The sequence below is a fragment of the Egretta garzetta genome, unplaced genomic scaffold (genome assembly GCF_000687185.1).
Source record: "Egretta garzetta isolate BGI_Z169 unplaced genomic scaffold, ASM68718v1 scaffold2, whole genome shotgun sequence".
Taxonomy (NCBI): domain Eukaryota; kingdom Metazoa; phylum Chordata; class Aves; order Pelecaniformes; family Ardeidae; genus Egretta; species Egretta garzetta.
Genome location: NW_009258894.1, coordinates 2510294 through 2527332, shown reverse-complemented (window position 1 = coordinate 2527332; position 17039 = coordinate 2510294). Strand labels below are relative to the sequence as shown.

Genomic DNA, 17039 nt, shown 5'->3' with positions numbered 1-17039 from the left:
TTATCCAGAGTTTCAGCTTAGATTGTATCACTACTCCCATAACTGAGGTCAATTCTGTAAACTTAATTGCTAGATAAAGATGTTGAAACAGATGTGATGGAATGCAAGTTTGAATGCACTGCAATATTTGTTTCTTAGGAGTTTGGGTTTTTAAAGTTTCTGGGTTTTTTTGGTTTTTTGGTGTGGTGTTTTGGTTTGGTTTTTTGTTTGTTTGTTTGTTTGTTTTTTTCAATTAAAGTGCCAGGAGAGGACTAAAAAAAATACAGAATTTATTTTGAATGAGTCTACTTGTTACAGGACATAAGTCTGATTTGGAACATGGATGTCTTTTCCTTTGGAGAAGAGGCTGACTTGTCTTTCTTCTAAAAACCAGTGCTGAAATTCTTTCTGATTTCCATGAGATGTGGATTTCATATGTTGTGGTTGAGTAGGGTATAATGCATTAGTGATGGGGAACAATGGGAAAAATTGTTAGCATGTAAATCATCTGTGTGAATTTTCATTTAGAACTTTGGAAGTAATTAAAACAAAATTAGCTTAGAGTTGCATATCATAAAGCTGCACATTCTTTTCTTCCAAGAATTGCATTAGATATAACTTTCAAAATGCAAGCACTTAATCACCACTGGCTCAATGGGAGAGCTGCTTTCTGCCACTGGTAGATATTTTGGCAGGATATAGGATCTATGCTCTGACTCTGAAATCTAACAACTGGCTTTAATTACCCTACAGTACCATAGCTGAGCTGTTACAGAGGAGCATACAGATTCATCTTTTGTGCAATGAGTCCAGCTGGATACAGAATGCTTTTCCATGAGTAATTTTCTCTTTTACATGGAAAACTTTCCCATCAGAACTGTATTTCTCTCTGAAACATTTCTTTGTTCTGGTGCCGGCATAAGTATTTAAAAATGCTTCTGTCTTACTTAATATTTTGGGGGAAGAACAAATAAGTTGAACGTAACCCTGGAAGAGACAGGAAAATGGTAGGATGAAGGATATGAAGTGTAACTACCTGAAAATAAAAGGAAATGGAGACAGTATAGACTACAGTTAATAGTTTAAAACTAACTAAATATTCAAGATGATAAATTCTGAAGATACATTAATGTTTCAATTAATGAACTTTTTGATAGCCTATAAGGTATGCCTGCACTTCACCAAACCAGATTATTTTGACAGGTATCTCTATTTCAGGACATGGTTAGAAGCAGGCTAATAAGTTGATCAGCCAGTTTTGTGGCTCAAAAAGATTTTATGACATTAATTGCTTTCATTAGGTGGGATTGTGTTTTTATTTATTTATAAAATTCTGGAGAAAAGGGAGTGCAACAAACAATTTTAGGCATTTCGAATATTGAATATTTCTGTTTTGCATTATGATTGTTAAAGCTTTGGGTATTGCTAAGTACTTATATCTTCCCTTGTGTAACATCTAGCAATTTTATTTTCTACCTTATCTTTAAGGTTTTTAGATCTTTATTAATCTCAGATGGACTTCCACTACCTACACATGCGATATGTAATTGAAACATAAAATATTTTATTTGATATAAAACTTCTTACATTTATTTAATGATATCTTGAGACAAGCATTAAAAAAATTAGGAAGTGGGGGAAAGTATTAATTCTGCTCCTATGGTGCGAGTTCCAGTCAGTTACTATTCAAAGATGAGAGATGAGACTGTAAGAACTACTTCTGGGAAAGCAGCAGCTTAATGCTCCATATTGGTCAGATCAAATAGATTATTAGGAACAATTATGAAAGGAATACAGAATGAAACAGAAAATATCACTGTGCTGCTGTACACATCTGCACATGTAGTGCACTGTATAGCTTGACTATTGTGCAGTTTTGGTCCCCGGCTCTCGTAACCAGTACAGAAAAAATGGAAAATTGGTTACTATGAATGCTCAAAAGCACAGAATGGCTTCTATGCAAGGAGTGACTTACACAGAGACATTCTTCAGTTTAGAATAAAGGAGTAAGAGGGAATGTGATAGAAGTGTGGAAAATCATGCTGATCAGAGAAGAGAGTAAATAGTAACGATTTTTTTTGCCCATCTCATCTAAATAGAATTATATCAGTTGTGGATGTTGATATTGGAGAAATGTTGAAACAAGTACTTTTTACTTCTGCTTTCTGGTAAATGTTCATAGTTCAATTTTTATCCAGCACACTCTGATAAGAATTGGTTAGGTATCATGGTAGAGATCAAAGTTGTCATGTCTATGCCAGTTAAGAATTTCTTTTGATGGAACAGTATTGTCTTACTAGGGAAGCAACCAGGCTTAAAATCATACTGAGTGTGATAAAAAGAAAAATAACTTATGATACATAGTTTTCCTGGAGTTTGAAGAGGTTGCTCTTAAGTGCTTGCAGCAGCTGAGCTGTCTGTAAAATGAAACATGTATGCCTGAAACTATTTGAAAGACTAGGACGGAGATCTGCATAAAGCTTTGCTTCAGAAATGTCTGTGGAGAAGAAAGTAAAAAAAAAAATAAAAAATTGAAGGTAGTAACTTTTTTGATTTTATGACTTCTCTTACTGTCACCTTTTTAAATCTGGCTGGTATTGCAGCAATAATAGTGTCAGAGATGCTGTTTGCAGTTTGGGCTCTGTTCTTCATTGAAGGCCAAGTTCATATATAAATATCAACCAGTAGTCCATGCATACAACTTCCAAAATAAAATAATGGGAAGTATTATATAGTATTTAGTGACTTCTCGGTACCACTAGTTGCATATTCTTATACGTGTATTCATAACATGGCTTTTAAACCAAATCATAACTGCAGCTCCAAATCCATGCCAACCACTCACTGCTCACGTGGCAATGTGTCTATATATGCACAGATCAAAATATTGGATTAAGAAATGTAATTGTAGAAAAAACTATACTTTTTTTTTAAAGGAAAAGAAATATGATGCCATCATCTTCCTCCCTGCCTTTCCGCGAGCAATTTCACTTGTATTAAAATCAGTGGAAGAATAAAGCCATGTAAAAGCCATTAGTAGAGGGAGCTTCAGTTGTTGCACTTTGAGCCGCTTTGCCAACTCTATATTTATATTGCAGATATAAAGGTCATATTTGTTTTATGTATTAATAAACACAAGTTTAAATACGTCTTTTGGGTTTTTATGTTCTGTATAGATGTCAGTCATGCAAATTTCTTGCCATTGGGCATCATAATTTAATTAAAAAATATCTCTCTCTATATATAAGCCTAGCTTTAGACATTCAATATTAAGAATTTGGCCTTAGGTGGCCAACATTAAACTTCAGTCCAGTTTGGGGAGATTCTAGTTGTTAACAGATGGTGCTGTTTATACCTCTGTCTGTTATAAGAAAATTCACTAGCATTGTAGTACTGCCAACTATTGCTGATTGTAATTATATATTCAAAGATTTATACTGTGGTAAAATAAGCTTATTTTCAGGCAACTAATAGTTTGGTTTAAATGTCAGAACTCAGATTTGTTTGGTGTTTAGAAAAAGTTGCAGTTTTTTATATGTTGTAGTTGAGAAATTTTCTGTTGCATGTTAAATTGCAAAGGTTGTTTTTCTTCCCAATTAGACACACTACTTGCAATTCTTTTCCTTGTGTGTGTTTATTAAGATTGCTTGAGCTGCTTCTGAAAATAAGAATGAAGAGTATGTGTTTATTAAATGGTTGTTCATGTTCCTTTGGGCAGAATTGACTAACAGGGAGGTTTTTTGGTTGTTTTTTTTTCTTCTACCATTATTTGGATTTCTTGGGTTCTTCTGTAGGATCTCTGGTTTGTAAGAGAAAGCCCTGTTTTTTTCCAATTACAATGTAACTTTGCTGTTTTGCCAATACTTGCTGTTCTTAAGTAAGTATCTAAATTACATGTAATATTGAATCTTGAATGTGTTCAGGACTGGTACAAAATTTAGAATCTCATCCAAAGCTACTGAAGATGTGAGAATGTGTAACCCGAATCTTTAATAATGGTTGTGCATCTGACAGCTTGCAGAGAGAGGGTTATTTTTCATTTGCCATGATACCTAGTAAACAAAACCTACAGTCATTTCAGTTTAGTTCTGCCTTTCACTTCTGGCCTAATTCTGATCCCAGTATGGTTAATAGGAGCAAGCTTTGAACCCCTCATTCAGTCTCCCCAATTTCTCAGTGCATTTTTATTGTTGTAATAGAATTTAAGCATCAAAGTGTTAGCTCTGGAGACTAAGAAATTCCTTTTAAAATGCAAAGGAAAGAATTCTTATATTGAAGTAAGTCCAGCCTGATCAGCTATTGTATTTGAAAATGTGCATAATGAAAATTATGCATTTGCCACATTTGAAATTGACACATTATTCTAAACATTTCAGTGTTTTCCTGATAGGAATCAAAAGAACACTTGTCTGGCTTTTGAAGCAATATAAAGACATATGTTTAATTTCTGCCTATTCTTCCTTTTGTCAGGAGTCTCTGGTTTATGCAAACAGAAGCCTAAAAGCACTTCCAGGTGAAAAGGTTCTGCGAGACAATAAGGAGCAACGCGATCAACAGAATCGTCTGAAAGAAATAGATCATCAGCTGAAATCCCTAGAGACAAATCTTGTAAGTCTCCTATTTTTGACATATTTTTCCCCTCAATTTGAAAACTTTGGAGTTTATCATTCCATGTGTCTTAAAATAAAATCAAATTCTGCAACCTTATGTGAATTCCTGAAGGAATCCCCGAAGAAATACGCAAGCAAAAGTCTCAAATGATTTTTCTTGATCTGGGAAACATTTTTCAGTCATAATGCATGTTTCCCATTAACATAGTGTCTTTCAAAGTGAAAGAAATTCTTCTCCTTTCTTCCTCCCCAGAGGGGGATAGCATAAAGAATCATATATAAATATGTCCTAAAAGGATTTTTTTTTTATGGCTCATATAATTCAGTGTTCTTTGAAGGACCAGGACTGGTGAGAATGTTGTATACACTAAGTTATTGTGTAATTTAGTTTTGCTGAATTAATTTAGTGTATTTTTATAAATTAATTTTAATTCAATGCATGAATTTCATAGGTGCAGGGGCCTTTAAGGTAGGAGCATGTATAATGGTAGTAAAAAATCATTACTGTTTTAGAATAAGTACATCACATTGCATCCTTATTACTACCCAGGTAAAAGTGAGTAGGGAAAAGGAAATTTAAAACCCAAGAGGATCCTATTGTTAACAGAGTAGGCAGGTATTATGTTTATTTCCAAGTCATAGAGCCAGGACTGACAAACCAAAACTTATGTGCCTCTCTCAAGCAATGTATTACTATTCTCTTTCAGCGAGTATAATTTATTACATTACTCTCAAGTTACAATAAGGAAATTTAACTAAAAACTAGTGTCAGAGGAACCTCAAGGACTTCAGGAATCTTTTTACTCATTTTAAAACATACATTGTAAACATGCTGTTTGATCTGTACTTAAAGAGCTACAAAGCAGCCTATATAGAAGAGAATTAGGGAAAAAATATATAAATATAAAAAATATAAAAATATTCATTCAAAAGAATATTCCTAAGGTGATACAATTGTCACTTTTTTGGCCTGAAAGCCAATGTTGGTATTTGGTTTTATATTTGATTTCTCCTAGATCTTCTTAAGAGAACAGGAAGAAAATATCTCTTTTTTTCTAGGTGTGGTTTTGGGTTTTTTTTTTTGATAACTTTGTACAAATCTTTGAAAGTTTGCCTTGCTCAGGTAAAGTCAGGAATGAAACTGTTGAAGACTCAGAAGAACATTACTGCATTATTGAGCTGGCAGTAGTGGTTAAAACCTGGATATATATGCATATTTTTAAGATTTTAGCATCTTTGTTACTGTTCTGCTTTGAGATGAGAAAGCTCTTGTTTCTCTGTAGAATGTGCAATGTGGAGAAGACAAACTAGTACAGTAATGTATGAGAGACTGAGGTGACAGCTGGTGTGGGTAACCTGATGAAACTGGATTTTTACTAGGAAACCCCAAGTATTTTGGTAGATTAGCAAGAGGCATCAGTATACATAACTGACATAAGAGGTATGCCTTGAATATTTTACAGACCTGGCTGGACAAAGCCATAAGGCATTTGGTCTGATCTCATAGCTGACCCTGCTTTGAACAAGAGGTTGGACTAGAGACCTCCTGACACCCCACCTCCACAGTCTGATGATTTTTTGATTCTACAAGGAAAAGGATCAAGAATTTTTATGCATTTCTCAGGTGGTAACCTTATTATCACTACACTGAAGGAAAAAATAGTAGCTTTTCATGGTTGTGCATTGTAGAATATTTGTTTCTTGTGCGTAGCTAATTTTAGTGTTTTTCATGTAGTCATGAAAACATTAATATATGAGTTTGTTTGTGTCAGACCAAAAATCCTCATAGTGTACCTTTGGTTTGTGGAGATTTGTATTCAGCAGTAGATTTACCTTCTTCAGTAATTTGAGTTAGGACAAATACTGTTCCAGTTGTCTTTTATTGCCTTCAAAAAGGGATCTGCACTGTGGATCAAAAGCTTTGTGATTCAGATAGCAGCATAACTGTAGTGGTATGATCTTAATTACTGATAGCACTGTTGCTACAGTTGCAAAAACTGCAGCCACTCTCTACATATGCAGGGGTTATGCTGGCAGTGCTGGAACTACACAGCTAATATGATTAGACTTCTAGCAGGTTTAAAGCTAATTTGGATACAACCACATGCAGTCAAGGTCTTTCATTTTTTTTTTAAAAAAAAAGGCTAATTGACACATTCTTCCTGATGTCAGTTAATTTTATATACTTACGGCATATGGGAACAAAGACTGAAGTCTGAAAACATGGAGACAGCAATTGCTTTAGATTGGGTTCACTTGTGTGTGTGTGTGTGTGTGTGTGTGTGACTACAGTAAGGAAGCACATTCAGCTCTTACCTGTTCACAGTACCAAAACAATAGTAGAACTTCATTTTAATACACTGCTCATTTATGTTAGACAGTTAAAAGGTGAGAGGCAAATAACTGGAGGAATTCTGTGGAACTTCAGTATGCTGAATAGGTTAATGGGTAAACAGATAAAAAGTCTGCATCTTGTCATCTTTTCCTAGTCATTGACCTTCATATCACTTTTTGTCACTACTGACCTTGTTCATGAGGCAAACACAATCTGAGGAAATGCGTCTGGGAACTGTGTGATAGTCTACAGTGGGCCTGGGAAATGCAGTGGGTTGCTGACTCATTCAAATATTTTGTATATAAATGGGTCAGTTCCAAGTCTCGGTTGGGTTATAGCAGTATTGTTTGGTATCACATTACGTGCAGACTTGCAACATACCACACATTTTTCCGTGGCTAGATGGTATGTATTTAGCACTCTACATCAATAGACTGTTTACAGTCTTTATAAACAGTATTTATAGACATAGAATATGTCCTCTGTACCAATGTGTACCTCATGGCCAGTCTAGCATTGCTGTGTGCTATGCAGCACATGGTAAGGCTTCTTCAGTGGCACATACTGGGTCGTCTTATCCATTGCTGCTCTGTAGCATGACTCTGAGATCATGGCATATAGATATGAGATAATTATGTATTAGGTCCTCTGCGAGATGCTTTGGGTGCCAGTGTAAATAAAGAAGTATTCAACTCTGAATGAAAGTTTTTCCTTCTAACAGTAAAGTAAAATATATAGAAAATGTACACTTTTTTGTGTGAACAAACAACAGCTTTTTTTTTTAGTTTTGTGTCCTTGATACCTTCTAATCTTATATCTGGAAAATACAGTTATTACTAAAGAAGATTGGACAAAACAGCATGGTATCTCCTTCTGATGCAACATACGTAATTGAATAAAATTTTTCTTATTTGGTGTGGGAATATCTAAAAATCAGGCAACTCTTATGCAGTGTGAATTGGGTGCCTTGTTTCTATACCAAAGTAATATTTTGTCCATCAAATCTGGAACATTGTTAGCAGCAAAACTGCTCTCTGCTGGGAAACTGTGTGATGAAAAGCTAAACTGAATGCTTGGGTTGAGCGGGGAGGGAGGGAGTACATAGATGGTGTATTTCCAGAATAATTTAATTATTTCTGGAAATACTGTTTGTTATTCGATAGGTGGCACTCTTCACTGTATGTCAGAGGAAGAATGACTAGGAATGGTTCTAGGGGATATTATTGCCAGTGAAAGTGTTGTCATTTCTGTGGTATAAAATACAGGTTGGGAGAGATTGCTTCTAATTTTTGGCAAGACTCCAGGTGTGCAGCTTTTAATGTTCAGTTATTCTTCTAGCTTAGCTAATTAGATTGTATGTTTAAAATTCACAATACATCTAAATGTCTCCTTTACTCGTTCCTGAACCACTGTAATTTGCTGTGTAAAATTGGAAATAAATTCTCTGCTCTAAGTAGAGGAGGTGATTTGTTAGCAGTTAGGAATGTTCTTTCTGAATGTATGGCTATACTGGGCTTTATAATTTTAAAATATAGTATTTTACAAATTTAATGTCTGAGAGATGACTTTTTAAAATGTATTTTTAAAAAACCTCAGATAAAATCTGTTGTTTTGTTGTTTCTTTTGTTTGTCTGTTTTTGTTTCCTAGGTAGAAATTATGGATAGTTTAACTAAGCAGAATTTAGCTCTATGTGTTAGGGAATAATTTACAGTAGGTATAAAGGTAACTTTGTGAATTCTTTTTTTGTGTGTGTGTATGGTAGAATGCTGTATTTCTTCCACTACTGCAAAATGAATTATTAAAAGGGATTTGTATACTGGTAGCTTTACTCTGACCTTCTCTTCAAGGGGAAGGAATACATTCATCATATTTCTGGAGCAGGCTATTTGGTAGGTGCTGGCTTCTGAAATTTTAACATTTATGGATTTCTCCACTGCACCTTACATCATGTGTGCTGTGACACTTCATGATTTCAGCGAAGTCTGGGGCTGAGCACACAAAGCAAGGCTGGAAGATAAGAGTTTAAAGTACTTTACAATCGATACAAACCCCAGAAAATCTGCCAAGTTTTATGCTTGAAATAATGAAACTAAGGGCTTTGGAATCTGAGTTCCTCCTTTATTTTGAAAAAATTGTCCCCAGTGAATTAATATACCAAAGAATGTATTGTATGCATTGTTGAAATGCATTGTGAAATTTCAATCCAACTGAAATGTATCTGTACCCTGGTTTCTTGGGCCCTTGCTGAATTTCTTTTAGGTTTTAGTTTGACCTTAGTTCACTTGCTCTTCATTTGAAACCATGGCTGACTCTCTCCACATTCTTTCATCTTTCAGTTTCCTGGAAACCATTGAGCTTATCTTTGTTTTGTGAATTGTATTGTTAACTGCTGCTTCAAAAAAAATGTTCAGCTGCCAAATACGTGTTGCTGAGCATTAATGAAAAGAATTTTATATAGAAAGAATAATAAATGTAGTTATTTTTCAATTGTGGCTTCTACTAGTTGGCCATTTGTGATAATCCTGTAGCATGTGTGAGAATGTGTTGAATTTGTTCATGGCAGACAGTAGGTTTACATGCACATCCAAGCAAGCTGTCAAGTAAGATATTTTCACCTTTGGTGGCTATATGTGTGCTTATTTCAAATGTCTTGCGCTGGAAGCTGATTCTTTCCTGCCAAGATCTAGCCACAGGTGCCTGTTTTGGGGTTTTGGTTAAGTATGTAAATTAAAAAATATTTCAAATGCATATTGAATATATATGCATATAATTGTGTGTATACACACACACACATATAAATAGAGTCACCTCTTAGTATGACAGAGATACTGACACCTACTTTAAAAAAAAAAAAGGTACTTTTAAAACACAAGCTAAATCTAGTTTGCCTAGTCTTAAATTTATCATCAGATGTCTGTACATCTCTAAGAATTACTTTTTCACAAGTTTATGCAATTTAGTGGCCAAACGCAATATGTGGTTGTTAATTATTGAGGTCTTTTTTACATCAAATAATATGAAATTACACATACTCTGTTACCTGAATAGCTGACCTTTGCAGGAAGGTGAGCAATTAGTGTAGATGGTGAAGAATAAAAATACAAAAATTGTAAATATATCACTGCTGTCAAGAGCTGTGATTACCTTCAGGAGCTTACTCCAAAAGGCATGATTCTTATCTTCTTTATGCAGAGTAACGTATATCTGTGGGGAAGGAAACCTCAGGATAAAATTAATTATTGTTTAGTGCTGAAGAAGGTCTCACAAACCATGTCATGGTTTACCCTGCATTAGAATGATGAGGGGGTTTGTTGTTATACATAATTTTATTCCAGCTTTTTCCCTGCAACTGACTGATTTCAATGCACCTGATCTTGAGTCTGTATTAGGCAGCTTCCAGAAAAGAATAATTTGTTTCTGACTTTTGCCATAATTCCTTTCTTCTCCTTTAAAAGGAAGAAGAGGGCAAGATAAATTCCTAGTGTATATTTAGAGAGTAATTTGTCAACTAGACAATCCTGTAATATGGTTTTCAGTCACAGTGTCTGCAGAAATTAATTGCTAATACTGATGATCAGAGGAACATAGCCATACTTTTGGACTACTTTATTTTGTGCATTGGTAGTCCTTCTAGGTTCTTCTGATATGCTATGCAGTAACATATAAATAGCAAACATCTTTATTTCAATTCACATAGTATCATGTAGCGGCTGGTTTCTGCATAAGCATGTTTGTCCATAAAAGTAGAACTTGTTTAATGAAATGTCTTTATAACACATATTTCATTGCACCAAATAAAGGGAAAAAGGACAACTTATCTAAATAAGGTTGAGATGTACCACTTTCTACATTATTTCCTCAGAAGGTATCTACCAGATTCTAAAGTTGCTTGCCAAGTTGTTGCTAAGCTTCAAACAGGTCTTGCTATCTTATTCAAGATCTTATTCAAGTTTTACAACAATTTGTTATTATGTGATTGTACAAAATTTTTTCAGAATGAAATGTGGTAGCATTTCCACCTGGGAGAAAATCTTACTGTGAAAACCCTATTTTCTTCATTTAACAGCTACTACACACATGAAGAGAGCAATAAGATTAATAGCAGATTGTTAAAATTTAAATATTTCACTCATATGATTAAAATAAATTTCCTATTTATTGATTGTTTTTCACAGTGCTGTGAACAAGAATGAAGTAGCTGCTAAAAGTATTTATAAAAATAATTTGAAAACTGTAAATTGCATTAAGACTTAATATAATTCAATATTTTTGTATAAATATTAAATTTTAATACTAAATTATTTAGAATATTAATAATTTTAAAAATAATAACGATGCTTCTAGTTTATGTGGAAAATTATTAAGATCATATTTACATAGATGCTGGAGTCAGTTACATTGAACTACATCCCTATGATGGTAAGTAACACTGGCAGCTTGCATCATAAGTATTAGTTATGCATTGATACTGTGTATGAGAAATTGTTGCTGGAATTCGATACCTGCAATGAGACCTGTTTTAAACATAATGGATTTCTAGAAAAGAATCATCAAATTCTCTGCCAATTCAATGTACTGATCCTCCTTCTCGCAAAATGTAGAGTTTCCAGTTCAGAGAACGACTCTGCTAATTGTTTGCCCCAGAATGCATAGGAGAAAATTGAGAAGCATCTCCCTTCTTGTAATTCTCTCAGCTAATTTTGAACAAAGGAAGCTTTTTGCTCCCCTCCTCTCCTTTTTTTGTTCCCATTCTCTTTCCCAATGTCTTGCATATGATCTCATTTTTTTCTGTAGAGTTGAGCTTTCTCATCTTTTTTCACCTACATATTATGGTGTTCGCCACCTTAAAGTAACAAACCATCTTTGACTACCCACCCATATCTAAATTCATGTAGTGATATTTATAGTCATTGTCCCATCTTCTTCAGTTTTGTTTCTCTAACGTGATTTAAATTGAACTGTAACTGCACTGCTTTCTTAATTGTCCTTATAAATGGCATTCGATGCCATCAAACAGATTCTTATTGGAAAAGTGTTTTGTCTTAGATGGTGACAGAATTCATGAAAACTTCTGTTTCTGTGTTCTTATATTATTCTTTCAGTATATCCTTTGTCACACCCTCTAACCTTGTCTTAGATGGTGACAGAATTCATGAAAACTTTTGTTTCTGTGCTCTTATATTATTCAACAAATGTGATATAACAGTGTTCTTGTATTTGCTTATTACTTTTTTTACTATGCAATCCTTTTATCTGCCCCCTGACCTCTCCCACCATCATGTCTAAACAAGGTTGTATGTATCCACTTGCAAGGCCCTTTTTCATTCCTTCTTAACTCCCCTTTCTCTCAACTTGTCATCTTTAGTTTGTGGTTGAGATAAATACGTGGCTTCAAAACAGGACAGTGCCCTTCATCACCCAGTTGTAATATTTTCGAACAATTGCATATTGCTCTGCTTCCCTCATGTCTAAAGACTTTTCAAAAGACTTTTCAGTGAATTTATAGGATTATCTTTCTGGTTTAAGACAGTCAAGCATCTTGATCAGTGGAGTTTCCGTGTTTTGCTGGTGCTTGACTACCTGTGTATATGTAGCTTTTGAATGGATATACTTACAGATTTGTTTGGGATTTGCTTTTCTCCTTTTTCTTCCTGTGTTTGTGCAACATCTAGCACCACAGTTCAATGGAATGACTACAGTTTCTAGCTGTTGTGGTAGTAAAATAATGATTAAGAATTTTTCTGGTTAGTACAGGTGTCCACAGCATAAAATTTTCATCACTGAAGTATGCATGTCCTTTTGAGGCAAGGAGAAGGTATTTACTTGTTACGCATCTCTATTGGCAAACTTAGGAGTTCCTCATTCCTTGCTTCCAGTTAGCACTGTTCTTTAATTTCTGTAGGAAAGAAGCCTTGTTTTTGTTAGCCTGCTTGCACCCTGTGCACTAAATGGAAATAGGGAACAGTCTCTGTTTCTCTGCAAGTATTGTAGGGGAAGGCTATGTTTCTATTTTGCTCTAAGATGTCACATTCAAAACGAGAGAAGAGAAACAATGGGGCTGCTGTGGAGGAAACCTTCTGCAACGTGTACTTAGGTGTAGTTTATCCTTTATGGATGAGTATTAACATACTGATCTTGTGATAAGTAGCATGTAAGTGCTGACCATTATGTAATTTGGAGTCTACGATAAATGTGACTTTTATTTATAAATATTTGTAGTATTGGTGTCGACATCTCATGTATTTCAGTTTAAGCTATATAATAGTTTCTGTATTTTCACCTATAAAAGGCAACAGTATTAGAGAAAAATGTTATTTTTTGTATGATTCTAAGAGTATAAAAATTCCATTAAATCTATAGACAAGATGGTTATTACAATATATTAAAATGAACAGATGGCATACTGTGATAAATCTGATGATCAGAGGTTTACAACAAAGCTTACTTGAAAGCTAGAAGTATTTCTGATGGATTTTTACCTTCTAACAGTTTCCTGAGGTGACAACAGCCGTATTTCTAGCATGAATGCAGTAATTTTCTTTTCAGAAACACTGTAATCCTGTTTACAGAGTCAAGCAAAGCTGGTTTGAGAAAAGCTTTGAAAGTTTTGTCTCATTGATCTAAATAGTCTAATTACACAGCATATTTTTTTAGTTATGCTGCACAGTGCAGGACAGTATAAAAAAATATTTAGAAAGTTGGGCTGCCCCTTTTCCAGAAAATCTGCATTTAAAATCATCCCTCTCCTTAGAATCTGAAGAGCTAAGGGCACATAAACTTTTAATGGAAAAATTACATGGATACCTAACATACTACAACTGAGTATGCATAATGGTTGCCAGTTTGGCAGAGTTGGGCATCTCGTGGCCTATCTCATGCCTAAGTCTGTTTTTCAATTCCCCCAGACTGAGCATTCCTTTGCCTCCATGCCCTGTTTGCTAGACATGCTCAGAGCATGCCAATACACCCAAGCAGACATAAGTAACAAGCATGTTACCAGTCATGATCAAGGTTATGCCCATTTTCTTTCAGAAACACAACCTAGGAAGTTAGCATCTGTCTTAGAGTACTCCTCTGCTTTTTTCAACATCAACAATTTAACCTCGGTAGCTTTGTCTCCATTTTCCATTTTCCTTCACACAAGAGAGTGACCCAACCCCTACAACATTTTTTGTAAGTTTGAGAGGAGGAAGGACATCATCTATCCAGTGGTGAAATTAAGATATTAATCTAGGAACACAAAATTCGGGGCCAAACCAGCATTAATTAGAAGGGCAATATTTCTCTAGCCCACTGATGGGCAGGATGCTCCTCTGGAAGAAGATAACATTCTGAGCACTGCTTGTACAGACTTTGATTCTGTCATGCCAAATGTATAAACAGATTATTGTGGGGGGACTAGAAACTTCCTTTTTGCAGATGACAGCCTTGTTGATTTAGATGAATGGTTTCTAAGACCATGAATTTTTTTTTTCCTAGTGCTTTGCTTCAGGGTGGTGAAGAGAGGTTTTTATTCAGACTTGCTTATATGCTTGTCATCAAGGTCTCCCCTCATAAAAAGGAGAAGTAGGTTGAGACTGAGAAACTGCTTTCTGCCCATGTACTCTTGTAACTATGACTGGCAAGTGTAACTGTTATCACACAAATTGATTGCATGTACCTAAGAGGCATGGCCACATACTTGGTGATAAATCCTAATCTTTAACACAGTCCTTTGATTGTGAAAGCAGCAGGGTTATAGGTTCTTCTCTTTGGCTCTTTTCTGTTGTCCAATTTAATTTTGGTTTTGATTTCCTCCTCCCCCCCATTATCTCTTCATTTTGGTACTGTTCTGCTTACAAATATTGAGAAATGTACATTGGTACATAATACAGCACGATAGTGATCATTCTTCACAAGTTTTTGCTTCTAGTGTACTTATTTTTGGAGGTATACTATTCAGGTAGTACCTAAAAAAGAAGCCTGTTATAATAAGTTGACATTAGAAGACTGAAGGTACTGGCTGGACTGTGTAAGAAATGTTTTCTCTACTTCTTAATATGACCCATTTTTATTTTTCTACTCTGTTGATTATGTTTAGGAGCAAATAGGTTGATTTGAATTTCTTCAGTGGAAGTCCCACGCTTTTAAATTATTCCTTCAAGAATACTTGCACTATATCTTCCCAGGAGCATTTTTTTTTTAATAATTTAAAGAGTAAACCAAATAGTCAGTTCTTTTTCCCAAATACAAACAGGAGTCAAAATTAAACACACCAAGAATCACCTTCTGTATGCCCTCTGTGACTGCCCTTTTTTTAGAGCATCTCCACATTCTTCACGTGACTGTCTTAATTTTCTGACATGCAGGGGGCTCCCCATCCCTTTCTGGTGGGATCTAGTCACTGTTCCTGCCTTGGTCATATAGTCTTTTCTGCCTGGAGTATTGGTAGTCTTTGGTTAGAGGGTATATATTTTTCTTCTGAGTGAATTTGTCTTCTCTATTGCCTTATTGCAAAGTAGTGTAATTATACTGGGGGGTGTGTGTGTGTATATATATATGTATGTATTGAACACTGAACAATATTTGTTGCCAAGAAGAATATTTAACTCTAAATGCTTTGAATGGTTTCACTTTCTGTGATGTTCGTGGAAAAAAAAGATTAAAACTGGATAACTGCTTAGACAAACATGAGCATGCCGTTGTAGCAGACCTTTTTTCTTCCTAGGTGCTTTTCTTTCTGTAACTCAACTCAAAGCTTTCCTTCAAAGAAATCTGAAGGAAAAGTGGTGTGTCTCAGCAGGGAGTCTTCACTCTACAGGAAACAAACATTTTGTGCCTGTCTTCTGCCATTGGCTTAAGTGTAATAGAAGTTTATTAAGAGAGTGCTGGAAGCTCCTGGTTTGTGAGGAGCAGTTAATGGGACTTTGCCCTTTTTGCTGAAGCCATGTGTATTACTTTCTCAATTTCATGGAATCTTCTTATTGAGGAAGCTCTTTTCCAGTTAGTGCTCTTTCTATGAAAAATATCTGAAGATTCATTTATTAGGATAAGAAGGTTTTCATTTAAATATAGCACATTTTAAAAGTTTTTTGCTTTATCACGAATTTAACAGGTATACCTGTGTAATTGGGAAAGTAATCAGAGTTATTGTTAGAATTGTCACTGATATGCAATATCTTGTACTGATTTTTCATTTAAGCTAATTGATTGGGGAAATAAAATCCAATATAAATACTGACAAGGGGTTTTATTACTAGTATTTTTAGGGACAAAGCTAGAAAGCATTGATGAGGGAAGTGACTTCAAAGTGATAGCAACAAGCAGCTAAGAATTTTTAGTGTAATAAAGCAGCAAAAGAACAGTGACCTTTTTGGTACTGTATACAAAAGAAGGCATTGCGGCCTGTGTTTGTAAGAGTAGTTTCAAGTACAGTGTGATAATGGATTCAGGGTACTTTCTCAGGCATGTCTTTAACTTGAGCCTATATAATAATAATAAACTTGTATTATGTGAGTTCAAGAAATGGCAAAAGTCAGTCTTGTATGGAATGTAGAGAGTGTATAGACTGATTTGTGAAGAAAGATTAGAAATCATAATTATGCATATATTAATGAAGCTCTTTATGAATGATACACATGGAGTGTAACCTGTAAATAGATCAGGAGTACAGATACGAAACATGGAGAGAAATAAGTGGCGCATAATGGATTCATGCAAATGATCATTATGCAAACAAACATCTTTCCAGTTGTAAATAGTAAGAAAACTGAATTCTCAATGTTTGAAATTATGGTATGAGTAACTTTGATAGCTGGTTTATTCTCTGTCTCATTACCAAGTGATTTTCAGTGACTAGTGTCTGAAGGTGAGACGTGTTGCTTGTTTTTGAATGGATAAACCTATCAGATAATTTTTGATTGGAGGAGGAGGAGGGAGGATTTGTGCCATGTGAATTCATCTTTCAGTATAAGTTTGGATACAGAAATGGCCTTTTAACTTTTCTTTGTATTCTTTACTTTTTAATTACCCATACTTCCTTATCTGACAATTTGTTTTTTAAACCTTTATAATGGAATGTTTTGAGTTTGTTTATGAAGCTTTGGTAATGCAGCTAGGAGTTTCAGGTGCAATA

At 34.8% G+C, this 17039-nt stretch overlaps 1 protein-coding gene across 1 annotated transcript in view; it reads left to right on the top strand.

The window, feature by feature from the left end:
- The window catches only part of FSIP1 (fibrous sheath interacting protein 1), a 78539-nt gene that overhangs the window by 20563 nt on the left and 40937 nt on the right, over nt 1-17039 (top strand). The window contains exon 10 of the mRNA XM_035889790.1: nt 4450-4587. Coding sequence (XP_035745683.1) covers nt 4450-4587 — 138 coding nt within the window. The remainder of the gene's footprint in view (nt 1-4449; nt 4588-17039) is intronic.